Source organism: Dromaius novaehollandiae, chromosome 3 (genome assembly GCF_036370855.1).
Source record: "Dromaius novaehollandiae isolate bDroNov1 chromosome 3, bDroNov1.hap1, whole genome shotgun sequence".
NCBI classification, from domain to species: domain Eukaryota; kingdom Metazoa; phylum Chordata; class Aves; order Casuariiformes; family Dromaiidae; genus Dromaius; species Dromaius novaehollandiae.
The window spans coordinates 41122066-41148602 of NC_088100.1; the positions used below are offsets into that span (position 1 = coordinate 41122066).

General features: G+C 40.2%; 2 protein-coding genes across 2 annotated transcripts in view; both read right to left on the reverse strand.

Moving 5' to 3' along the window:
* LOC112979347 (gamma-aminobutyric acid type A receptor subunit rho2) overlaps positions 1-21061 on the reverse strand; it is a 40057-nt gene extending 18996 nt beyond the window's left edge. Inside the window, 4 exon segments of the mRNA XM_026093441.2 lie at positions 11783-11889; positions 19139-19314; positions 19316-19419; positions 19422-21061. Coding sequence (XP_025949226.2) covers positions 11783-11889; positions 19139-19314; positions 19316-19419; positions 19422-19497 — 463 coding nt within the window. The 5' untranslated portion in view covers positions 19498-21061.
* Positions 21062-21205: 144 nt separating this feature from the next.
* Positions 21206-26537, reverse strand: part of UBE2J1 (ubiquitin conjugating enzyme E2 J1) — a 29595-nt gene continuing 24263 nt past the window's right edge. Inside the window, exon 8 of the mRNA XM_064508774.1 lies at positions 21206-22447. Coding sequence (XP_064364844.1) covers positions 22178-22447 — 270 coding nt within the window. The 3' untranslated portion in view covers positions 21206-22177. The remainder of the gene's footprint in view (positions 22448-26537) is intronic.

Sequence of the window (26537 nt, forward strand, 5' to 3'; positions counted from 1 at the left end):
TTTAGTTGCTATGGGAATATTATACTATAAGGAGTCAGAGGAGGTTTAAGGAAATCCTCTCCCTCTTAGTATACAGTCCTCTTTATTAAGCATACCTGAGACTGGTACACCCACCAAACCAGTCTGCACTGGCTGACAGAACACAAACCTGTTGTCACAACTGCTTCCCACAGTAAAGCTGAGAAATGTTTAAGATTTTTCTTCATGCAAACAAGGCTTGAAGATATAAGTGTGTTTGTCTGATAGGTGAGAACAGTTCTCAGCCCTCTCCCCAGATTATACTGGCAGCAGGTTTCAGCAGGGGCAGAGTTACATAGATGAGTAGATTCGTCTTGTGCTGGGGCCTTTCATAAGACTGTTCAGCTCACTAACCTGGCAGAAAATTAATCCCTCTAAAAACAAGCACAAAAAGTGGATTATTATCTTCTGAATCAGTGACTTGAATCAGTTCAGGGAAAAATCTGTCAGGTGCATGAGGCAGCCACTGGGGCCAGAGCAGATAGGCATGGAGGAAAGGAAGGTTAGTGAGACCTCTTCCTTTGCAGGGACTGGCTTAGCTACTCACGAACCAGTCCCTTCCTACCACATGAGAAACTGTGCTCAGCTCCTACTGATCTAGCTGCAGGATGTGACTCTCTATCAGCCAGTGGGTTCCTTTTCACACCATCGTAATTCAGAGAGAGGCAAATCCATGGCAAAATCAAATATATTTTCTCCTTGTCTTCCTTGTCATGCATCCTTCTTCTGACTTCCTCCTTGGCCTTGAAGGAGATGCTGCTTACATCCCCTGCAGATGTATCCTAACATGCAATCCAGTATCCATCCACCAGGCAATGGCTCAAACATGGCCCTTGTATCACCTCCAAAGTACGTTTGGGTATGGCCAGATGTAACAGAGGCTTGATCAAGTGCAATTATTGCGGCAACAACTTTGCAGTATTCTGCTCTGATTCGTCCTCTTCAGCTGAGTAGCTGTGGAATATGATAAGGTCTAACAAGCAAATTAACTTACAGAAGGCTGTCTTTAGGGAGCCAGTTTTTAACTTCCAGTTCTTTCAGTTGACCTAGTAAGTTAGGCTACATCTCCCTACAAATCTTGCCTATCTTACATATAGCATTTTAATGCAGTCCTTTGAATGTGAAATTGCTCTGTGAGTTTGTGTGTTGGTCAGTCACAGCTCCTTCTACTCTCTGTGATAATTTAGATCACTGAGTAAACCAAAGTTAATAATAGCATTAAGACAAAGAATGTCTATGTGACTTTTTCCCTGGTCAGTTAAACATGCGGGTTTTTTTCCTTTAAACAAGGTAGACTTCAAGTAGCAAAAACCATTGTATTTGTAGTGATAACAGCCATTTTGACGTGCAGTATAACCAACGGGGCAAAAAATGCAACTCTGCTGATAGGCGATGCCTTGTTAGTAGACATTTAGCCTTTCTTTGCTCAGATACCTAGCAAAGTCATACACAATGGTCAATGAGAGCCCTGTGCAATGATTCAAGTATTTGTCTATTCTCTTCATGCCTTTAAATACCCAATGGCTATTCAATACAGCCACATTTTTGATATGTAATTTGGGCCTCTACGACAGGATCAATGCTCTGAGCAAGCCACTTGTCTGCTTCCTTCATTCCCTTGCGCTGATCCCCTTCCCCCACTCTCAGAAAAGCACAGCATCTTGGAGTTCAGACGTGATCTGAAGCAGGCCCAATAATGTTATTACTTCAGATGACCCAGCAGAAGGAGGATTATGGGATATTAAAAGCACTGATGTCTGAGTCTTATAAGAGCTTAATCCATACACTAGCAAGATGGCTTTCAATTAAATCTCTCAAGGATCAGCTCATTGTATGTTCCTATGATTGATTGTTTTATGACTCCATTCAGTTTCCTTCTCTCTCCAACCTGCCATGTCGCTGGGCTCTCGCAGCTTGGCAGGAGCATCGCGGCATCCCTTCCTGGGGTCAGACAACCCCACACACCACGGGCTGACCCAGAGAGGCTCCACGGGCCAATACGGCCCATGTCAGGGCAGGCACAAGGCTGCTGTCAGCACTGCCTCTGGCTCGTGCTCTGGAGACCATTTAGAATTAATGACGTGTTGTTATACACCAGTGCTGGCATCACGGTGGTGCCCAAAGGCTGCCATCCCAAATGGCAAATACTGTGGTAGACATGGTGCTATCAGACAAGACCCAAGCCCTGCCAGGAAGGGAATGTAATCACCTTGTGTTAGAAGAAGAAAGCAGTAGCAGCCTCAGTGTTTCTCTGACATTTGATCCTCTTTGCATCAAGGAGCTGCGCAGCAAACCCAGCAAACGCTGAGCAGCTGCCCCCACAAATTCCACAGTGCAGAAGACTCTCTGCATACAAACACCTAATTCAGGCCATCACATTGGAAATCACCACCATTCCAAAGTCTGTTTACTGCTGCAGTTTCCACACTTAACCGAACACCAATCACAGACTTAAAAAAAAAAAAAAAAAAAAAAAGCACCAAGGGAGAGGAGAGAGGATAAAACAAATTCACATTTTTTCCCTCTCATTTCTTCTTTTCCCTATCCACCCTTGAAAATAAGATTGTAGGTCCATGTTCCGAAAACACTTTTCTTATCTCTTTTTTATGCTCCTGCACCAAAGGCTCAGTTTGGCTCCCAGATAAATGGCAGTTACCTAATCACAAGGACAAAGCCTAGGGTTCTGTCTGGAGCTGCTGTGAAGCTTTACTAAAACCAAAATGAAAGGAGTTCAGTGTAAGGTGTGATGGCCTGGAAAGCCTTTAGGAGAGATCATCTGAGGTTGGCTTTGGTATATTGTACATAAGTGAAACTTCTTTTGCTTTCTTTTCTTCTCTATAGTTCTTCTCTATAGTTAATTACGGATTTGAGGGACGATAAAACAGTGAGTGGAACAGAGAGGAAAAATCTTTAACTCTAGGCTCAAATGCTAAGCTTTCAACTCAGATATTACTAAGATGAGTCTGGAAAATCTTCATATCAGTGGAAATATTTACTCTGCCTTTTTCAGGCAGATTCCTGCTACAATCAACAGGAGCAATCACTGCTTTTTTTGCTTCCTGCTCTTTGTTCAGCGTACAAAACAGCTGATGAGAAAACACACGCATGAGAACAAGGGCATCCTGAGACACTGAGACCCTTTGGTGAATGCTGGATGAGAAGAAGTTAGGCTGGGCAAGGCAGAGATGGTGAGGGGCGAAGGGAGCCGGCCAAAATGTTATTGCCTGGGAGCTGGTGACATGATTCAAATGATAACCGCATCTATGCTCTAGGTAATAATCATAATTAATGATAATAATTAATGCAAATAAGGATTATTAATTCTAATTCCTGTTGGTATTACCACAGCTTTGATGAAACTTTGCTGTGACTCAGAGTGACCACTCTGCATAGTACCATGGGACCTTAATTCACAGGAAGAGAGACACTTTACAGTCTGGGAAAATTGAGGCACAGAAGTGAGATGCTTCTGTGAGATCCTAGGAGGCAGAAACAAAGCTGGGAAAGGTTGAAAGGCCCCCATGACTCAAGCCTCTCTGTAAACCATTTTGAGGCAATAGGGATTACAGGAGGAAAAGAAGAAAACAACTTCCAAAACTATTTCTCATCAAAGGAGGCCATTTGCCCAGGAAAATGCACCAGCCCTGCCTGGGTCCCACTGCTCAGGTTTCTTCATCCCTGTGCTCTCAACAGCCACGTGACATTGTCCACTTCTCCCCATCCAGTGCCACATCCCAGCTATAGACATTGCCAAATCTCTGTTTTGGACCAAGCAGCCATCACCAGATCACCACAGCATTTTCTGAAAACAGGACACTTGCTTTCTTTCCCGTTTCTTTACCTTTTTTTCCTCCCTATTCCAGGCTTTAAAAATACTGGGGTCCAATAGATAAGTAGAGCAATTTGACTCTGACTAAGAGCACAGACGCAGGAGTATTTGCCAAAATAGCAAAGTAGCAAGTAGCAGCTAGGACATCTTGTGCTTTCATTAACCTCTACATTGCTGATCTGAATTGTTACATAGCATTAAATCTTCAGTTCTCCCAGTCAGATATGCATCTGGCAGCTGAAGTCACATGAATTCCCTAGACCCCAATTTCGATCACTATTTTATTATAGCTTTTATGCCAAAATTTCAAATTCTGAATGTGAAATTTTTAAGGTGAAACAAACACAGACAGCGATAACTGAAACTGAGGGTGAGGTTTTTGCATATTCATTTGGCCCATCAGTCTTCAAATTTTCTATCAAGATACAGTTTTGCAGAGGCACTGGATTTGAGCAACTTTGTAAGTGTGTACAGTGTCTGAAGCAAAACAGAAATGCTGTAAAGAAATGCTCTCTTTAAACCACAGAAACAAACCCTGGGTTTCCTTAAAGGTCATCTTGGCTACAGAACATACTGTTGAATTAAACAGCTGTTGATCAGTCACAGAAAGATGTCAAGAGATTTTTGGTCTCACTAATCCTTGGAATCAGTAGGGAACTGCTGGATGTTTAATCCTGTCTCTCTGTAAACTAAACTGTTCAACCACTGGGGCTCCAGATGCTTCACCAAATTCCCCACCAAATGCCACTGAGGATGAGCAAACAAAATCTCTTTATCAAAAGGGAGCAGAGGGATGAGAAAGGTGTGAATGGGAAGGGAAAAGAACAGCTGAGACAGCAGGTAAACAAAGGATGGAGCAATTTAGATTACAGGGGTAAAAATAAATCAATCAGCATTTACTTGCCATACAAAATATTTTATAAATATTCATTTTCTCTTCAGAGAGAGAAAAAAAAACCCCACAGATCTGTGAGCTTTCCTGCACGGAGGATCAGCTTGCAGAACTACAGGTGGGCACAGACCTGAATACTGCAACGCTGCAGAGACCTCAAAGCTCAGGCTCCTCTTTAGCAAGTTCATTGCTGAAAGGGAAGGAGAAAGGATCCCCTGTGAACGCCATGGATTTGGCCAAGAAGAGGAAGCAGCACTGCTTTATTCAAAGACGACAGCCCAGCAAAGTTCTTCAGCTTATACTTTAGAGCCTCTGAAAAGCACCAGGCAAATTCATGGAGATTTAAATTTATAGATCAAGGTCTACAGACAAATTATATAACCTTGAACTGAAACATTTCTTCTAGAAAGATAAAACATGTCAGTATCAATTATCTCTGTCACTGTCCACAGCAACATCTTGCAGAACACCAATCCTAATTCGGCAGGACTGATACAGCCAGAAAGCGAGCCCCGGACTCTTAAGAAACTTCATAAATTCACAGACCTCTACTTACAATACAGAAATGAATCCATCAATAAACTATTGCCTCTATGTATCAGGCACAGCACAACTGCAGCTTCCAAGCAAGCTGAAGACACTCAAACAGTCATTAGGAAATCTGACAATATAAACATTGGAAGTGGAAAATAAGAGATTTTCCTTTTGAAGAAGATTTTTCATTTGCATGTTGAGAGGAGATTTAAGTGGCCTGAAGCACAAAACAAGGCTCCTGGGAGCACTCCTGCTCTCTCTCTTCTGTAGCTGGGCAGTGGTTGTCAGCCTCACAATTTCTACATGGGATTTTCTTGTAATACAACAGAGCAGCATCATTGCATCTCACGGTAAACGTACCCCCTTCCAAAACTGCTTCAGCAACATATGCTATGTTATTTCTGTAAATTCCTGCATATCAGTGCCTTTGCCTCACATCAGACTTGGGTGTTGAAGAGATACCTAGGAGCCAGCCTATCAAGGTCTCTGGCTTCACGTGTGTTTATTTCCTGGCCATATTCACAGCCCAGTATCCTCAGAATCAGCTGAGTGCACGCTCCCTCGTTTCTCTTTCCTCCGCAGTAAGCTGTTCAGTTTTGTGACCTACTCTTTAGCAAAAGCCATTACACATTCAGCTCAGATGCAGCACACAGAAAAAAATCCAGTATAGAAGACCTTTAGGGGAGACCCACTTTGCATCTGCATTACATGGTTGGATCAGGACAACAAACTGAGCCAAAGCCCAGACCTAACTACCCTGAATTTTGGGAGGGTTTTGGCAGTGTGAAGAACTTTGTGGTTTGCTTTGTCTTGCAAGAACTCCAGCTTGAATATCAAATTTTGTCCCATATTTCCTGGCACATCCAATCTAGGGCTAACCTCTCACAGGAGCCCATGAAGTTTCCATTAGTTCAGTCCAGGAATGACTTCAAAATGCCCAATTTCAAAGCCTGTCACATCCCAGCATGTCTCATTACCTAAAATCACATGCTCTGAGGAGCGGCATGAAAGATGCAAAGGTCCAGTCAGTTCCCTGCATACCAGAAGCATGTACTGGACACAAACTTTTTTTTTTTTTTTTTTTTTTTTTTTTTTAAAGCATCACAGCAGGCTTTGGAAGATAGGGAGAAGTATCTTACCACGAAAATACCTGGAGTCAGTTTTCATCCCCACTTCTGAGACTAAGACTTTGCGACATCTCTTTAATTTCTTTCTTTGGCAGTGATTTCAAAGGCTCATTGTTTTTCCTTTGAGACACTCTCTATGTCCCTTCATTATTCCTTGAAAGAGTGAGGGAGACATAGGCCCTGAGAATAAAAATGTCTACATGTGAAACAAGCAGGTTTGAGACTTCTTTGCTGCTTGTGCACACCTACAGGGTCTTGTAAGTTTTCACAAGAAATCCAATGTCTGCAAGCTGCAAGACTGCAATCTTCAGTGTATAAATATAACATATATATGTTATGTTATAATTATATAACTCTAACGAATATAGTATGTATATATTTATATATGCACATAAAAACTACCTTTTTGACAGCAATAACCTTCTCATGCCATTAGTGGCATGACCTTAAGGACCTGGCAGATTCTAGGTTTGTCCACAGGCTTGAGGGGCCGCTGAACCATCAGTGATCAGGAGCTTTTAGGTGTGGGTGGCTTCCAGACAAACACAGCCCAGCAGATACCACATCACTGCAGTGAGCTTCATTCCTTCGCATCTCTCGCTGAGAGATCGTCATCGAGGGAGAAGCGAGTTTAATTCCAGTCACTGATACAAAGCTATTGATGCTTTAATTCACCACCACCACCCCCCGTTCATCCATCCAGAGGAAAATACTACCCGGAAAGGCCAGAAAGGACTAGCTAATGTTAGGCCATGAAGAAATAAAACAGAAGTACAGCATTAGGCTGTTCCTCAGCAAAGAAGATAGAGCTATTTTAAATATCAACTAAAGCTGCTTATTCACAGCCTCCCTGTAAAATACGAGATGTAATAGATGAAATGCTTAGAATGGGTGTTTAAGGAAGACAGCACAACAAACATTTACATAATCTTTAAATATTAATATTTGTAAATAATACCTGAACATCTGCTAGCTAGAACAAGGTCACTGACATGGAAATAACTTCCCAAGGGTCAAAACAAATGAAGTCTATTTTAGGTTATGGAGGCTACTTTGAACATCAGCAAAGCAAAAATCTGTGTCATTAGCACTGTACCCAATAGCCTGTCTCTAATGGGCTGAGAGCAGGCAGCACAACCATGCCTTTTGGGTTGTTAATAACAACTTATATAACATTTGGTTGCTCGCTTACTCTTTCCAAAGATATCTTTTCTTGAAAAGCCTTTCACCTTCCTCTGATGTCGTTCTTCCGTTTCACCTTGCATAACCCCAGCCTGTACTTTCCAGTGGTCACAGCTATGTTGCGTTGGCAGCTTGCTGATTGGCCTCTGCAAACGAGCAGAAGTCCACCATAAATCACCTACTGAAACCGTCCTCGTTTTAGTGTTTTCCATTAAAAGTTCAGTGGTGATGCTGTAGGGTGGTTCACCAAAAACATTGAAGGTTAACAGCAGTCCATTATTCCACCAAGCCTGGGAACCACCACATTTACAGAATTGGACTTCATTATAGTCTAATGTCACTCACAAATTCCTTATGATATTATTTATTTTTTTCAGAGATGACTTGCTCTTTTTCACTGGCAACATAACATTACGGGCCCGATGCAATACCATGAGGCTGGATTCTCAGTCAGACCATGGTCCCTTAGCAGCACTCAGAGGGCAGAAAGGATCTTACAGCAGTGACCACATAAAGTTACATCTGTCCCACAGGCTCTTCTACTATTCTTCAGCAGTACAAAAGCCTATATGTCACATGCCAGTCAGACTACATTAGTGTCACTGGCATTCACCACAGTGAAAAGCTGGAATAAATCACAGTGCCTAGCAAAATCACAGTGACTGCATGATGAATAACATTATAGAAGAAAATATACGGATCACCTCTTAACAAGCTTTAGTTTTCTTTCTTTTTTATTCTTCCATCAAGCTCATCATCTGTCACTAAAAATATACTACATAATTCTGTAGCTGTGCAAGAACCTGTAACATTCAAGCTATCTCTTCTCATGTGAGTCATGCTTTCCCAGGCTGGAGTCTGAACTAAACTCTTGCCTTGTTTTGTTCTTATCATATGCTAAATTTAGCACAACTTTGCTGATGCTCCATATCTCTGTTCTAGGCAGCTCAGCGAGATAAGGTTGTTTTGAACAAAAATTACAGAAACCAGGTGCTTCCTTCATGAAAAGCCACTCTCTCATCAAAGCTATTAGGATATTTCTGAATTATATAAATTTTATAAACGTTACTCCAAGCTTTTAGGCTCTAGAGGTATCCTAAAGTGTGGAAGGCAGCATAGAAAAACAAGAATAGAGGAAGATTAAAATGCAGTTACATTAGAGCTGGAAGAGTAACTGTGTAACAATGTATGTGTCTCCTTGGTGTGAACTGTGCACAAAGATCATTCCATGGGCTCTGTGATCCTGACAAAAATAGTAAATATTTGATCTATTTACAGAAGCATAGTGCAATGACAGTGGATGCCAAAACCTAAAAAACCATCAGCACAGCGCATATCAAACCCCTCAGCTTTCCCAGAAGCACAGGAATCCCATCTCTGATACACGTCCACCCAGGACAAAACTCACTCTGGGTCCCAGCTATTCCCTACCAGCCTGAGGAAAGGAGTTCAAAGAGGAGATCCTCTCCCAGAGCAGCCCTGACAGCCTACCCCCCTCTACCCAAGGAGCCAGTAGGTCTTCTGCTTGGAGTTGCAGCAGTTGTCCCAAGGAGAAAGCAGCACTTCAATTCTGTCATCATTAGACATTCAGAGTTCATGTGCCAGGCTTCAAAACTGAGGTTGGCTTAAAAATCTAAAAACCCAACCCACTACTCTAATCTTTTATGATTTGAATTTCTAAGATTTATGAGGTACACACTTTGAGGATTTTCTTCACTACCAAGACTAGAAACATTCCCTCTCTGTATATTTCTTACGGTTTTTATTTTATTTTATTTTTCTCCATACAATGGAGGGGATCCTGCACAAACAAACAGCTCCAGGATCTGATACTAACATAACTTTTAAAAGAAGATAAAGTGTCACAAGATTCAAGACAAAAACCATGAGAAGCATTGGCTTGGAAAGGTCAGACCACATTGCACAGATCAGATCAAAATGCCTACTTTCAGCTCTGTCCAGAAAGTACAGGGCAGCCAGTTCACATATGCCATTTGCGGCCACGAAATATCCTAGTTAAGCAGGTGGCTGCTGCAATCTCTACCCTCAGAGCAAAGCTGCAGCACCTGCTTACAGAAAAGATACGCTTCCCCAGCAGGCTGTGAATCGCATCTCCTTGCCTCAGCAAGAGAAATTGTCTTTCACTGCTTTTCACTCCTGTCAGCACTGTGGAGACAAGCCAGCTCCAGGAGAGCCTAAATTCCTGGTGTGACTCATCCAGTGTTGCCAGACCCCTGCTGAGCTACATGCTCATTCATACACTCGCAAGACACCCCAAATGATTGATGCTGATTTCTACCTCCAAAAGGCAAAGCCTGATCCCCTTCCCCCTTTGCAATCAGCAGAGTTTGCCCCAATCTCCCTGACAGCTGGCTCAAGGAAGGAGTTTTCCTTAGGCAATAGCTAGGAAGACCATTTACTGCTAAAACCAGCTCCATTAACCTGAAGTGACCAAGACAAATAGTGGTCCCATCTTTGCACTCCCTCTCTGAGCTGGTTATTTTTTCTGCTTGTCCTATTCCCTTTAGCTTGCATTTTAATATGATGCAAATGAACTATGGTTTGGATGGCCATCCTCAGTGAGACAAGCTAGTGGTCACTGCCATCTCATGAGCTGGCAGAAGGCAAGTGTTTGGGATTCCCCTCTTTCCCACTGCCTTATTTTGCAGGCTGTGTATGGTCCTGTCCACTTGGGGCCTACAATTGCATACAATGCATACTGTGTCCATGTTATGGGCATGCAGGTATACTTGCAGGTTCTGAGTGCAATCCACTATGGGACTTTGAAATCTGGGCCTGTCTCTGAACTTTGCTTCTGCCTTCCCTTGCTCCAGGAGTGCCACTGGAACAAGCACACTCGCCTCCCCCACATGAGAGCAGTGGGCCAGGAACGATCTTTAGCACCAGAAGCACCATCTTCTAAGGGGAAAGGAATAACTCTGGCATAGACACAAGCTTGTAATAAACAGTGAAAATGGTCATCAGAAGAAAATGTATTTGCAGCCGGATTATTATATGGCAGTGCTTCCTATTTGAATGCAGGGGAAGAATAAAGTAAAGAGAAAGTTATTGCTGCAGAGGCAACCACAGGAGCATTCCACTTTCCCTTCTTTTAAGGCCTTGAAGAGGGAAGGGGGAAAAGACAGGGAATTAGAGATGAAAAATAGGGGGAACTCTCTGAGCTTACAGCAGGATGGGGCATTCCTAGTACTTAGAAACATATTTAGGGATCTTAGCAAAGAAGTCACTCAACAGAGCATGGGATCTACCTCTCAGAGTCTAGTCTTCTCATTAGGAAGGATGAAGCATATTTAATCAGCAATCCATCTTCATGTGTGCTGAACTGTCTATTTATCTTCCTTCAGAAGAGAACATGCAATCCAGTGAGATAAGCTAATGATAAAGCACTGCCATATTGAGCAAACCATGTGGGATGCCATGTGATTGCCAATAGGGGTGACAGAGCAGCATGCCAATTAAGTAAAGCCGGACTGAATGGAGCAGATATCAAGACAACATCTCACAGACCCAGGCTTTGCAGACAATACCTGCCCTACAAGATTTTATGTGGTCAAAGATCTGAGACATGCTTAAGAAGAACAGAAGATGGGAGTAAAGAAGCCTAAAAGGTCAGGTAAGGAAATCAAAATCAATGGCAAGAAAGGGGACACTGAGCCAAAAAGAAGGCTTTCTGGACAACCCTGACAGTAACCATCTCCTCCTGGAGCCAAGTGGATTCAGCCAGGTCAGTCAGAGAAGCGATGACTTGTTGGTCTTTTTGTCTTTGAGAGGTCACGTACCTTCCCTAATTCACCCTGCAAAGGGATCCACCTAGTATGTTCTTTACTATGCAGTTTGATCAAGTCAACTGAGAAGTTCACTGCAAGTTCACAACTACAAGTGAACATTAAAGCCTGCAGCGTGCTCTCCTTCTCAACAGAGTGAAATATTTACCATGACACTCAGTCCCAAGCTTTGGAGAAAACTAGCAAAAAGGATGCAACTTTAGCAACAGAAGGAATGTAGTTGTACAGAGTGCAGGTGATGAGGTAAGGATGAGGCCTGTTTTGAATTACCTTGAAGTATCTGCTGAAACCACCCAAGTCCTTTCCCACCCACTGATGCAGGGAAGAGCCATCTGGCCAGATGCATTTTTCAAAACAGATGAGCATAAAATTAACAGAATCATATTATTCTCACCTCCAAAAGCCGGCCTCATGGTGAAATCATGGTCATCAACTCTGAGAAGCTGCTCCGTCTTTCCTTTCTGAGTTTTGGTCACGTCATGATTCTTCTTATAGATGTGACTGCAAAAGATAGCAATAGGATTGATCTGTTGTCTTCGTACCCCAAGCAGCGCTCTGAAGAGGATTTCTGTCTTTGTTATTTCAGAGACCCTGCTAAGATTTACAACGTGAATGGTAGTTTTGTGAGAGCAGTTGCCCATGCTGGGAACTGGGACAGCAGTTACCACTGAAGAGCAGACCAGCGTGACAAGTCTTGAAGCTGTTTCTCCATAGTGTTAATTTAGATGAGGCCTTCCCTGCTGGCAGCCCTGCAAGTTCAGCCTGGCTCGAAGGCTGACACTGTGCTCTCTCTGCCTCAGATATCACAGCTCTCTGGAGAGGTGCTAGGAGAAAAGTCCAGCTCCTCATGGAGGAGCCTGGATGCAGGGCAGATAGGAAGCACTTTTTTTCCTGCAAGTACAATGGCCCAGAGCAGGCAATAATAGAACATGCAGATTCTGAGCCATACATTACCTTGCTATAACTTTATCTGGTACCATGGTAATATCATCATGAAAAGCTTGCTCTTTCTAGCAATAGTTATGCAATGTCATATGTTATTCTAAGAATATCTGCCCAGTACTCACAAACATCAGGCAAGTATCAGCTGTTTCTGTGGGCAGAGGGACAGCACTTTGTCTTTTAAACAAGGGCAAAATTACCCATTGCCCTCCACAGCATTGGGAAAACATGGTTTTATGCAAAGAAGTCAGCAAGACCTGCAAGCCTTCCCTTCACTTAATTTTAGGAAACAAAAGAAACTATATTTTTTATTAGAAGATCATAGATTATATGAGAACATTAGAACAAGCATGAGAATAAGCCCCTGAGAAAAGTGCAAGGAAGTCACTAAAATGGCGTAAGTGGATAACGAAACAGCAGACAGACAGACACTGCATACACTTTCAGAAGAAAATCCAGATCGGCATCCCCTGCTATGCCCCAGGGGTGCAGGAAGGAGAATGAGAACCATTAAGATTCCTCAACCCCTTTGCTCTGGACTTAAAATCTGATAAAGTTCTAAATATTTCTGACAAATGGCTGATTACAGCAACTTACTAAAAATAAATGAAGAGGACAAGATGCAGGAGGGTTAAGAGCTGTTTGCTTGTGTGGGAGGAAGGTTACTGGCTGGTAAAGAACAAAAATCTTTGAAGAAAAAGAAATGGACTATTCTAATAGGTACAAAAATGAGAGTAAATTAGGTGGAAACATCTCCGTTGAAAACTCACAGCGTACAAAACAATCACCACACTTAGAAGTGTATGTGCCAGCCCAACCTTGTGTCCAGTGCTAGTGACATGAACAGCCCCACTGAAATCAAAAGAATCAAGCCCACATGGACAAGCAGGGCAGCATGGAGGCTAATTGAACTGCAAGCCTGTTAGTAACAGCAAAATTTGGTCAATGTTTCCACCTGGCCGGCTGCACGCCCTAGTTGCACAAATATAAAACACTGCAACTGTCCAACAACAGGGGTAAGAGACCCCTATAGTCAGGGACCGTTTGCTGCAGCAGTACAAATTCATCTCAATGCTGGGCCCCAAGGTTAGACTGTATGAAAATGTTAACTGGAATTCATTTCTCCCATCCTCTCATACATTCCCCTCTTCCTTTGCATGTTGAGTGTTTCTGTAAGTCCTCTCTCCTCTTTGAAGGGCTCCTCCAGTGAGTTTGTGCATAAACTTCCCACGGCCTCCTCCAGAAGCACACCATCCTAACGAGGCTACCTTACACACACTCTCCATCCTGTAGGGAACCACATCTCTCCTCTTCTCCTCTTCCCAAAAGGGCAGAACATGGGGAAGGCCATGGAGGTGCTTAAGGATCATTAAAATGCAAAACACAAAGAGTATGAGCAAAGGCAGCATAAATCACAGATCAGGAAAATGTTTCCTGTCAGAAGATTTAATTCAGAAGAGCAACAAGAAAACTAAGGGGCACCGATAACTGTTGATAACACTGATAACCTATTCACTTTAAAAAGGAGATGAGAAAGAAGAAACAGAATAAAAATCATGCCAAAAACCATAACAAAAGTAAAACAGAATGGAGGAGATCATTCAGGAACATCTCATTTGATATCCCAGAAACAAAGCACTTCTGGAGCCAAGGGCTCTAAAAACTTCAGAAAACAATTTGACATTAATTGATATTAAATGGGTGTTCTGAAGGAATATAAACCCTTCTGCTCCTGGGCATATGTCACCTAGGAAGGTTTGGATTCCTCTCACCCAAGTTTGGGCTCCTATTTGAATCAGGACCTACGAGCTGTTCTCTCTCCCAGCTGGCTGTAAAGGAGAACCAGTCGGAGAAAGTGCAGTTCAAACTCAGGTGCATTAACAGTTGCCTAAAAGTACGGGAATAAACCCAAGCATAGCAATTAACAGGAATGGTTTGGGAAACAAGTTCAGATCATAAGGGCTAGCTGCAGAGGAGTTTAGCTGTATTTCCTCTTTGCAAGCTAGGGCTGGTGACACTGTTTCACTTGACAGGCCGTAGTATGGCCTCAGACTCTGAAAAGCTGGAAGAGGAGAAAAACAATCTTATCGAGTCTGCTTGACTTTAATCATCAGGGGAAGACTTGAGTATCAGTGAAACACTCTTCAGTGAAATCTCTACTCAAAGAATATATATATAAAAAAATTGGATTTTAGGCCATATGAGGAATAGTATGGAAAACCCTAATAGTATTATAATGCCATCCTGTAAATCAGTGGTACAGCCTCACTGAAATACCACTTCATTTAAAAACACCCTACAGCACACAGCGCACAGTAGAGACACTCAGAACAATTCTGTGCCTTGAAAAAATAAAAAGGGATCACACACCTTCCCATTTGAAATCAGTGCAAGTTGTATCTGTGTCAAAAGCAGCAAAAGTAAACCAGGATATTTAACTGCAGTGGTACAGCACTATGACAATGCTTAGCTTTCCAGACTTTTTAAAGTCTGCTTGGGCAGTAAACACTGCAAAGAGCCAAATGATGTCAACAGATCTGACAATAGGAGATAGCTGGTCTAGCGAAGGGAGCCAGGAGCCACTGTTAGGTCGAATACAGAGCCAGGAGGCACTGTTACTTAAGATACAGTGCTGAATATATGCAGGCTGGTGAGGAAGCAGTGTCTATGCTCTAACATCTCACAGTCTAAACAGACAACTATACAGCTAGAGCACAGTCAGAAGGAGCAAAACTTGAACCTCCTGACTTTGCTAACACCCTTAAGTAAAGGACTTCACCTCACAGTTTCCCGGCTGGACATGAAGTAGCCAAGACAGCACACAGAACAAGTAAGATTCAGTCTGCTTTGATTCTGTCACAAGTCTCAAGGACCAAGCTAGGCTTTTTACATGCACCTCTGTTGGGGACCAAAATAGGATGGCACTGTGTAAGACAGCAGAGAATCTCTAAGGCAGAGAGTGATGATGTGGTAACTGATCTGTGGCCAGAATGTGTGCATGTGAGTTGCCAGTGATCATGATGTGCCTTCTTCCCTGCATACCAGCAGTCACGGTGTGCCTTCCTGCCTACATGTCAGCAGCTACGGTGGACCTGTCCTGCTGGCCGGCCTGCCTGCCTGCCAGGGATCAGGAGATGTCTTCCTACCTACCACAAGATGCCACAGTACTTAGGAGACACTTGGAGGAGTGGCTGGGCTTGGTTGCTATATAACCGGCCATTGTGTTTTTCAAAAAAGGATCTTTGCACTACCCTACCTCAGGTCCGTGTCGTCATATGTCACACACCTCCTTTGGCCTCCATGGATTGAAAAAAGGCAGCCACCCTGCATCAGTACTGAATTTCCTCATTTACACAGAATGCAAAAAGAACAGCTGCTACTTTAGCAAGAGCAGAGGAACCAATGCTGCAGTGTTGTTGCAAAAATTTCGAGAAAACAGACCTTGCACAACTAGAGATTGTGCAGTGCCCTGGACTCGAACCCCAAGCAATGCACACACACACCTGTAAGTAACGGTTATCGACATAGTTTGACTGAGCCACTTCCAAATTCCACATTTCTCAAAGACCACCACACAGCAGCAGGGAGTCAGTAGGGGCTGGGATGTACCACAGACCAGAAGGCTTGCCTGGGTCACCTGGTCAAAAGTTGGGAGGGAAAAAATGCAGCAGTCCAAAGCAACCGAGGGGCTGCGCCACCCAGCAGCAGAGAACAACTTGAGAACAAAGGTAGCATGCAGTTTTCACCAGGGAAAAAAAAAGAAATTGGAAATTCACTCTTCAAATTTATAAATATTTCAAGCTAAGACCACCAATTCCAAAAGCCATCATTGCAGTGTACAGCAAGAGGCAAAAGACTTGCAAACATGCATAGTGACTTGAGATGCATCTGCTTTGGGTCTCGACCCAAAGGTTTGTGTCTAGCATGCCCTGAAAATGACAAAATAGAATGACGAAACAAAACACTTTAACAAAATGCTCCAAATCACTATCCACTTCCAAAAATCTTGGCACAAGCTCTTTAGCTAACATAAGTTCAAAGCCACTTCTGTTTCAGAAGCATGGTGTTTTTCCTGGTTGATGCGTGAGGCTTCACACAGCTGTGATGAAAGATGAAAAGGCAGACTCAAAGTCAGACATACAAAAAACACTTCAATCACAGTATTCCAGTCAAGGAGACAAGCGAATAGGGCTGGATATCTCCCAAACCCTCCCTTCTAGCACAATTTACCCAAAGCAATAAACATTACCAGAAGCAGTATCAGCATTTTTATAGAGCAATAAACATTAACAGAAGCATTATTTTTCACAGTTTCACTTTTTTTTTCTGTACAGAAGCGTACAGGGTCCGGGTGGATAGTCCAGAAGACTGTCAGCATTTGTTTGTGATTCCTGAGCTGTAGCCACCGCAGGGCTACTGAAGTACCCCAAACTGTTTCAAATCCGTAAGGCTGAACAAGCCAACAGTGCTTGCTTGGCACTTACAATAAGGCTGATGCTTCAAGGAAGCTACAGACACACACACACTGCACAGTTGATGCTACACGTGGCAAATCTGGCGTACCCCAGCAGCAGTAGCCTAGACTGCGTATACTGCTCTCTCTGGAAAATCCAGGCTAGCAATATGGGAGCATTGACCATGGCCCATATCCTACATGTGCACTTGCACCCTTACACACTTTGCAGTCCCCTTCAGCACCAGAGTCTGCATATCCTCTCCAGAAATTTATTCACAGTTGTGAATGCAAGACCAGGGGCCAATGGATAAGAACCTATATAAAATGTACAAGTAATGAACTACAGAAATTTCTGTACTCACACAACCTAAGCTATCTTATTGAAAATAATATAAAGATCTTTTAGACTAGGTTGATGTATCATCTTAAAAGAAACAAAATATCAAATTCGCTTCTCAAATGTATATTTCTACTCATAGTAATAGATTTTCTTGGCTAATACATTTACTGTAAAATAAATTTACTATATTCTTATGCTAAGTCAACAAAAGAAATACTAAGTAGAAAGTGTGATGCAATTATTAAAAGACACTTTGTTTTCATTTTTCTGTATATGATTAGAAAGCCAACATAGGCACTGGTTTTCATTTGATTTTACTAGAACAGTTCACTATTTGTTGTTGGTTTAGAGATAATCATTTTTTCCTATAAAAAGAGACAAATGGAAATTTAAAATACCAATGTCACTGCTCAATATGCTTTACTTGTAATATTACGGAATTCTCTGTAATTCACATGTCATTTACATTTGACATTTCCAAATACTTTTATATACTTTTAAATAAATGCATTCACTGTGTAGGAAAAAAAATGTAAACAGACAACAGCCCATTGTCTTAATTTATTTTTGAAGTAATTTCCTTATATTTCAGGTATGTGCTATTTCAGGTATGTGCTATTATTATTTTTGCTTTACCTGGCTGGAGAACTGCTTATTAAACTCATTATATGCCATTCTTTATTAAATTCACTTGTATAAACAATTTTAGCAATGTTTTAACTTCCACTCTATCACAACTTTCCCAAAACAATGGCATTGTAGAAGTTGTATGTTATCTTGTAGTATTTAAATAAATTTAAAAAATACTCAAATACCAATAACCCAGAGAATAGTGCTACTTTTGCAAAAAGACCTGTTTAGAAGAAAGATTTATACCCTTTGTCCCTTCACAGTAAAATACATCTACTACACATAAATTGTTTGCAAGAAAACGCTACTGCTGAATCCTTTACTTGTAACAGTACATAGACTTGGGAATTTTGTTAGAATTAAAGATTTCATTCAATAATGCAGAGTCTGCTGAAATAGGTAGCAAAACTTCACTTGGCTTTAATAGTTCAGGAACAGGTCCTAGCTGTTTCAGCTTAATGTCACAACATTTGAATGACACATAGAAATGTCACAACATTTCTTTGTAAAACAGGCAAGTAACACCACTCCCTATGGATTAAAAAAGCATTTAGAGCGTTATGCCAAACAAAACAAAACAAAAAAGATGAAGGTTTACAGCCAGAGTGAAGCCATTTAACAAGATGGATTAACCCCATTTTATTTTTCAGCCCTTCGAAAAACAATCTTTTAAGATATAACTGTCACTGGATGACATAACTATACAGGAAAGGACAACATACTCTGTCTGACAGGTTTCAAAGATTATCTTTTCTAACGTAAACCTCCCAAATCTCAGCAACAGTAAATCTAATAAACTTTACTAAGACATTTAACTCTTTGTTGTGCATTTGCTTGACTTTATAAAATTAAAGTTTACATAATTTTTCAAAATACAATTTCAAAAGCCCTGGGTAACTTCCTATGCTAACTTCCTGTGTTATTTCTATCATGCACACTCTCCAACCTGTCCACCCTCAAATTGTTAAACAGTAACATGGATTTTCAAATGAATATAAGTAGCACGAACATTTCGACAACCACAGTAAATAGAATAATCTCTTGAAATACTTACTTGGTTTGGTACTAGGATAATATGTAGATATGAATATACCTCTTAAGTGTGTGTAATTATGTTATTCATGTTTATGTCTAAGAATATTTTTTACCATGATCCATGCTGAAGTGGTCAAGTTCTCTGCCAAAAACTGCCCCACCAACTGTACCCATTGACAGTTAAAGCTGAATACAGTACCAAAGACTGCCTAAAATTATTCAAAAAACATCATCTACAAAGCTGTTCTCACATACAACTAAAATGAATTTTCTATACACAAACACACTGACAGAGCAGATTTTTATGCCTACATAATGAAGTATTTATATTTTTTAATAACCCTTACCTTGCCTTCTGCACTTCCAACTGGCTTGTCCACCTCCTTCTTCTGTGCTTTCTGCTTTCCACAAGAACCACCAAATACAAAATCAATAAAAAGAGTTTTGCAAAATAAGGCATCTCGTAGGAAATAGCAGTTAGACACTCTGCACTCCAGTCACCTCCTGTAGTACAAGTACCCCCCCGGTTTAAACATTGAATCAACTCTAATTCCAGGGTCGCGTGTTTGTCGGTGATCATTGGCAGGAATGCTGCTTTTCTGATTTAGTACTTTAGACAGGCTTTCAAGGGCTTCTCACTCAAAGCTTTCCCCTGATCATCGCTTAATGATTGGCCATTACCCATGAAGTTTGCCTCGCCAAACATTTCCACTGGGTCCTAAAGGATATTTACTAAAGCCATTATATAAAAACTGCAATTCTGCATGCCAGCTTTCTGCTCAATCCCCTAATCTCAGGCCAGTGCTGTCCTTCCGCCAGACTGTGTAAAACCATGCTGTCCCTTTTCATTAGGCTTTTCAGATTTTCTGTTCATTATCACGGCATCTTTTTCAAGTAGAAAACTGCCTGTACCATCACATTTAAGATAAGTATATTTTGCAATGATAAATATTTTTGGTGGTCTTATGGCAGTTGAGATTTTATTTTCCAGTTTAGTCAGTCTGGCTTCTTATGTGTTCAAGGCAAAATATGAGCTATTTCCTCTTAAAATGTTTATTTTATTCACTGTTAATTTTTAAAGGGAAATTAAAACACAGTAATCCTCAAAAATATCTAGACATGCAATAGACTTCACACTGATTGACAGTCACCATTAATATTCATATTTTCAAACAGGTCTTTGCAAAATCAGGTATTTTAACTTTTATAAGACTTTGAGGTAAGAATGAAAAGCTCAAAACAGATTTTTTTTTAAATCACAATGAAGAGCTTGTTTTCAGGGACCATTCAGTTTATTTTTTGACAGTACATTCAAAGGGCAATTTAGACTGCCTCTCTGCAGAGCACTTAACTGCTTTAGTAATAAAAAGTTTGCTGTACAGATACGGATATGGAAACAAAAGTCTGACATGCGCAGCAATGAGTCTCTAGGAATATCAAAGCACATTCAGAACAAAACTTTGAGAGGAGCAAGCAAGTCAAAACCCAGCAAAACTGCCTTTGGGATCAGACCTCTTTCAAAACTCTTTGCTATGGGCCTAGGTTTGCAACACTTAACTAGAATGGGTATTCAAACAACATACCAACTAGGAAAAACAGCACTTTTATTTTAGAGAGTATGGGATCTGGAGAATTTTTTAATATTTCTAACAATATACAAATCAGAAAAACACACATCACTTAATATAGGACACCAAATTGTTCTGCAGCAGAATGTGCAAGTAACTGGTGAATTACCTGAACAGGCTGGATACTTTTGCCTGAACTGTTTAAGAAAATATTCAATTTTTTGATGTTTGTTCCATTGTACCTGCTAACAAAAAGACTATCAACAATCTGCAAGTGCTAATAAAAAGTGCAATTAAGATTTTTTTTTTAAAGTTTCCAGGTTTTTTTAAGCATCCAGGCACATGATGGGCTTGATTTATTTTTAAGTTGTTATAGCTACTTAGTCTTTCAAAGCACTCTAATACGTACCATATTCAATAAAATGTAGGAGAGCTGTAGGTAGCTTAATAAATATTTGCTGAGAAACGGGATGAGAATTTATCTTAAGTCACTGCTAGCATATGTGACAACAGCAAAATGAAAATTAGCTAAACTCCGTTGTCTTTTAAATAACCATATTAAAGTACATTGAAATCAGAACAATAATAGAAGAGGAAAATTATGCCACCAATTGCTTTGGTACTGCAGTACTTTAAAATATTCACAAACAAACCCTTCTGAAGCCCTAACAACTTCAGGTCTACTGCTTGCATATGTGATTTCACAGCATTCATGAATATGTCATCAGTTATTCATTTTTATAAGCTAATAATACAGAAAGCCTCTGTGTCCATTATTGATTTTATATTAAAAAAAAGTCACTGAAACAAAACAAACAAAAACACATGTGATATCTGAAACATAACTGAAGACTGGCTTGAAATAGTTTATTACTACCAAGGCTTTAATAAATATTTCTCTTAAACATGTTCGTACATATGAGAGTTTAACTATGATACCGTTTAAATTTTCTTTAGTAAATAAACCCAAATATGAAACATTCAGTTTAATGCATTAGCTATATTTATGGTATAATTAAAAGACAATAGCTCTGGGTAAATAATTATATTACATATTTATAACTATTGCAAGAATAGACATGTTTTATATAATCTTCAAATTTAAAAAAGCAAGATATACAATTGACAGTATTAGAAGAGGACATTCAAATCTTGTAAAAGATTATCTTATCTTACTTCCAAAAAATTAAAAAACAAAATAATGCAACTAGTTTTCTGGCCCCTTCTTTGCTCCCCTTCCCCTTTTCCCCTTTCACACACACAAAGCAAATTCTCAACCAACTTGTATGCACTTCCCCCCAGAAATGTGTCATGGTAAATAAAAGTGGTTACAAAACACTATTCCCTGTAAATTATGAGCTCATTGAACACAAATACATAATAGTGTTTCATTTTAAAATCCCTTCTCCAATGTTAAATCTTATACTAAATCAGATGGGGTCATTATTTGCATTCGTGTTCCATAAAAAAGTGAATCAACCACTTTTTTTAAATTGTCTTTTTCTAGTTAATAAATTACTCACAAATTGAGTCCCCTCACACATGCCTAAACCTTACCATTCCACTGCATTGTTTCTCTAGCTATCTAGTGGGCACTCAGTCAACACTTATAGTTAAATGTCCAACTTTGCCTTTTTTCTTTTTTATTTTTTTTTTTATTTTTATTTTTTACACAAGTAATGTATCTGTAGGTACATTAACATTCATAAGGACTTAAGTGTAAATACAAAAAGTAATCTTTGTAAACAGTTCTCATATCATACCCAAAACCTTGTTCAATGAAGCATTCCAGTAACAGCTCTTAAGACAGAAACAAGCTTATAACTCAAATATATATTCATTAGCCAAATATATTCTTCGAAATATAAGAGCTGCCAATGCAAAAGTCAGAAGGACAATCAGAACAGTTGATCCAGTGTGGTTCATGTTGACCCTTGGTTGCTGGACCCGATTAAAGTCAGTTGAAGATGGAGCCCTTCTCTGACTCTGCTGCTGGGCACGGCGCTGCCGAGGACTCATAGAAGTATTAGCGGACACAGGAGGAGTACGCTCTTGACTAGATGTTGCACTGCCATTCTGAGTTTCGGACTAAAAAAGAAACAGGAATAGTTGTGAAGCAAGACAGTGCATGAAATTAGCAATGCGTATCCCGCATAAATAATGAGGACTAAAATGTACTCTTTAGGTAGTTTTTATCAAAAGCCTGAAGATAAATACGTCACCAATAGTTACAAGATTCTATCATAGACATCATTTCTGTCCTTATGCTATCTTAAAAAGTCTACTTAAACCAGCAAATTAGCAGTTCTAAGGACAAGAAAAACATTCCCGAAAAAAACTGAAGAAAGTCTGTCAAACAATGTTTGAATTCTAGATTATATGAAATATCCTGATTTGAAACTGTCTTTGCCTAGAATTTGCTTAACTCCTTTCAGTTCAATAAAAGCTTTAATAATCCTTCAGATACTTAAGTCTCTGAGGATTTGTAATGTCACATATATCAAGGGGGAAATAAGTGGAGGAGAGAAAGGAAAGGGAAGAGTCCAAAGAGTTATAATTCAGCAATGTTCCACTGTTTCCTGTGGCTAGCTAGGTCCAAAATTCTGTTCTCATTATCATCAACAACACTGAAAAAAATAAAACTAAACACTCCCCAAACGGTTCCAGAATGAATTATTGAGCACTGTACCTATACATGCACATACCTATTGCCCTCTACTGGTCAAAAGTTGGCCTACCACTATGTGCAGTAAAAAAAATGTATGTTGGCAACTGATGTTCAGCTCAGGAGAGTAAAGAGAATCATCTTTCAGTTTCTAATGTAATTAGGGGTTCTAATAGCCCACTGGCCTAATCCAGCTTGCAATGTTGAAAGGGTCAAACCTACAACATTGTAGTATTAAAAATAACGACACAGCACAGTTGCTAGAGTTAAAACAAACATTTCAAAAAGATTCAATTTTGAAGTGTTCAGAGAAAAAAAGCAGCTCTGGCAAAAAGAAAAGTTACTTCTTTAAAGTTTTCTTTTCCCTTCTCAGAACAATGTGCAGGAACATTTTCAAGTCAAATACTCTGCAAGTATTTCCAGAATTAGCTTTTTTTCTTTTTTTAGACTTCTGAAACACTGATCACCATCAGAGCAGGTAAAACTAAGGTTTAGGACACTATTTTTGTCTTCAAGCAAAAGCCTTTTTAACAGACACAGTACCCATAACCCTAAGCACTAGTTTGGTGTGTCAGCTACTATACCTGAGAAAGATGCAAAAGAAAAGAGAACTAACAGCCAAATACTCAGTCTCTTGTCTCCAGTGATATTCTCTCCACATGTGCTGCAGAGAAAAACATCCTCAACTGTGTATGAAATTCAATGATCCACAAGACTGCAGTACTAGGTCCTGTGACTCTCTGGCCACGTATTCTACACCTGGGAGAAAAATCTCCAAACGTTTATTTTGTCAGTGATCTAACTAGCTCAGGGAAGAGATCTTCCATTCCTATCCAATCGCCAGTACTATTTCCCACTGTTTATCATGAATAACAGCAATGAGGCATTACTTGCATTATTTGACAGCTTGCCTGTTTACTTAGGTTTCTTGCCCAAGCAAGCAAGCTCTTTGGGCAGCTTCAGGGAAATGAATGTTTTAAATAGACATATTTCTATTTTGGGTTTCATCAGCAGAAACAGCCAAGAACTCCAACAGCAGCTGCCACGATTTCTATTACACCACAGAAGAAAGCCATTCAGCTTTATACTGAATCCACCTGAAATCTCCCAAAACAGAGGGAGGTCCTCACACTGATCCTTGATTTGCTATGTGGCAAATGGCCTCATGCCAAAGAAAATAAAGACTTAGGGAAGCTGAGCCTCTGAGAATGAAGTTCATAGATCCATTTATACTCCCATCTTTCAGAAGAGGAGAGGGAGAGAAGCAAATCCAGGAAGTGAAACCTGCATATTCAGCAGGGGCAAAGAGTTGCTCTTCCCAAAGTCACTCAAAAAAAGAGTCTAGAAACTTTCCTGATCCTTCATAAAAATTACTAAAAATGATTAATAGTCACACTGCTGTGCTTCTTTCTAAAATTGCAAATTGCATATTTTAAAATAAAACAGAAGGACCCTGTTCTGAATAAGACAAGGTGCTACACACTGGCATGAGCCGAGCTGTGGCTCCAGACACACCTCACTGACAATTGCAATGTTATAAGTTAGCTTTGGGAGGAAATGATATAGGTGGATCAGCATAGCAGAGGATTGACTGCTCCATCCAAAGCTGAACTAATCCACTCCCTTGGGACTCCCCACATAAGCAAGGTCCACCAAATATTAAGAGGACATGCAGGAGGCAGGTTAGATCAGAAAGGGAGTGATCATTGCCCAATACAAAACTTGGGATTAGATGCTAGTGTATCTTAAATAACATATACATGCTTGCATATCACAAATCTTTTGCTTTAAAACTTAATTAACTGGGGAGGGCAGGAGTATGCTGAAAACAAAGTTAAATAAGAGCAAAACACTGTGACCTCCTTTATCCTTTCATCTTTACACTCAGTGAATATTCACTGCATGTGTCATATTATTTCTGAAGCTTCTGAAATTTGTTAGGACTGGCAGAAAAACTTTGCTCCAAGGATATCCAAACTTCACAAGTATGGCAAGTTTAGTAAAATGTACATATAATAGACTTAATGAAGGTTTTTGTCATGTAACAAAGTGCAAGTAAGGAAATCTACACTGTGTTCAGTCTATTGAAGAATAGTAGCATTCACTGCATCATCTATATCTGCAGATCATTATTTTAAGTTTTATCAGAATGCTGGAAATATAATAATCTTGGAAGGGGATGTTTTTAAAAAACAGAAAACTCTAGAAACTCGGGGCCATATAAATCCTCTGGGCTACTGAAGCCTTTGTCTTTCAGTTATACTCATGACCTCAGAAAGATACAGAAATAGGAAGATATAGAGATCAGTTAAATTTTATTACGTGCTTCTAACTCCCAAATGAAGAACAACTAGAACTTGACATGACACTGCTTAAGAGCTAATACGAAAAATGATTATTTTTTAATGAATCAACCATAGTGTTGAACAAGTACCCCTAATTACTGACACTCATTTAAAACTATGGGTCCAGCATTGGGAAACTTAAGACACCTCTTAATAGTGATAAAAGGAAACATTTTTAAACAACAGATCCACCTTTCAATACATACGATTAGAAAAGAGAGCTTCTATAAAACCTCATGTATCAGAGCAGGTCTCATTTTCTCACTGGAAACTCCCTCTCATCAGTTCAAGGTTAGTTGATTTCAGTTACACTATTTATTTCATCACTCTTCATTATACCACTTAATCTGTCTGGTACAGTAGTACCAGATACTACTATAGTATCCTAGTTAATAACAGGTGCACTAAGATTTAATTTATTGCCAAATTGTCAAAAAAAGTTCTAACAGTTTTTAATGTGTCACTTTATAATTCTCATCAAATACCAATGTTATTCATCGACCATAAGCACCAAGGTGGGACTCCATTCCACAAGACACTAAATGTAGGTTGCTGTAAGTGTGGGAGGAGTTCAGCCTCCCATTATACTCCATGGGGATTTAGCCACTACAATCAGTGGGGCAGAATGAGCAGTGCAGCTGAGCAGCCTCTACTTCTCAGTGAGCTGCACTGCTCTCCACACTCCACTAAACTATATTCCCACGGACTATGATGACAGCTTTGGTGATTTAATCTAGCCCTGAGTCCAACCTGAGCAGCTACGATATATTCATTCAAAATATTCTTCTGCTCAGATGTGGAGAATTTCATTTTCTTAATGCTAATAATATTTCTTTTTATCAAGTCAACTTCCAGCAGTCCTTCACTTGAAATTAGAATATTCAAACACAAATGACATACCATTACTTTGCCCTGAGCAGATATCAGCAACAACTACAAATTAAAAAATGCTGTATGTACCTGTTCTGGAGTAGGCTAATTTTGTTTTTATAAGCCTGTTCTACTTTGCCTCCAGACTTCTCACAAGTACTGTGTTGCATGATGCCTTAGGCAGCCTAGTGCCTCAGCCTTAATAATTCTGAGGGCCTGCTATGTGCAGCTTTGTCACCCTTCACTCAAGTTGCTGTGGCACTGTTTTTCAGAGTCACCTTGGCAGCATTTTTCCTTT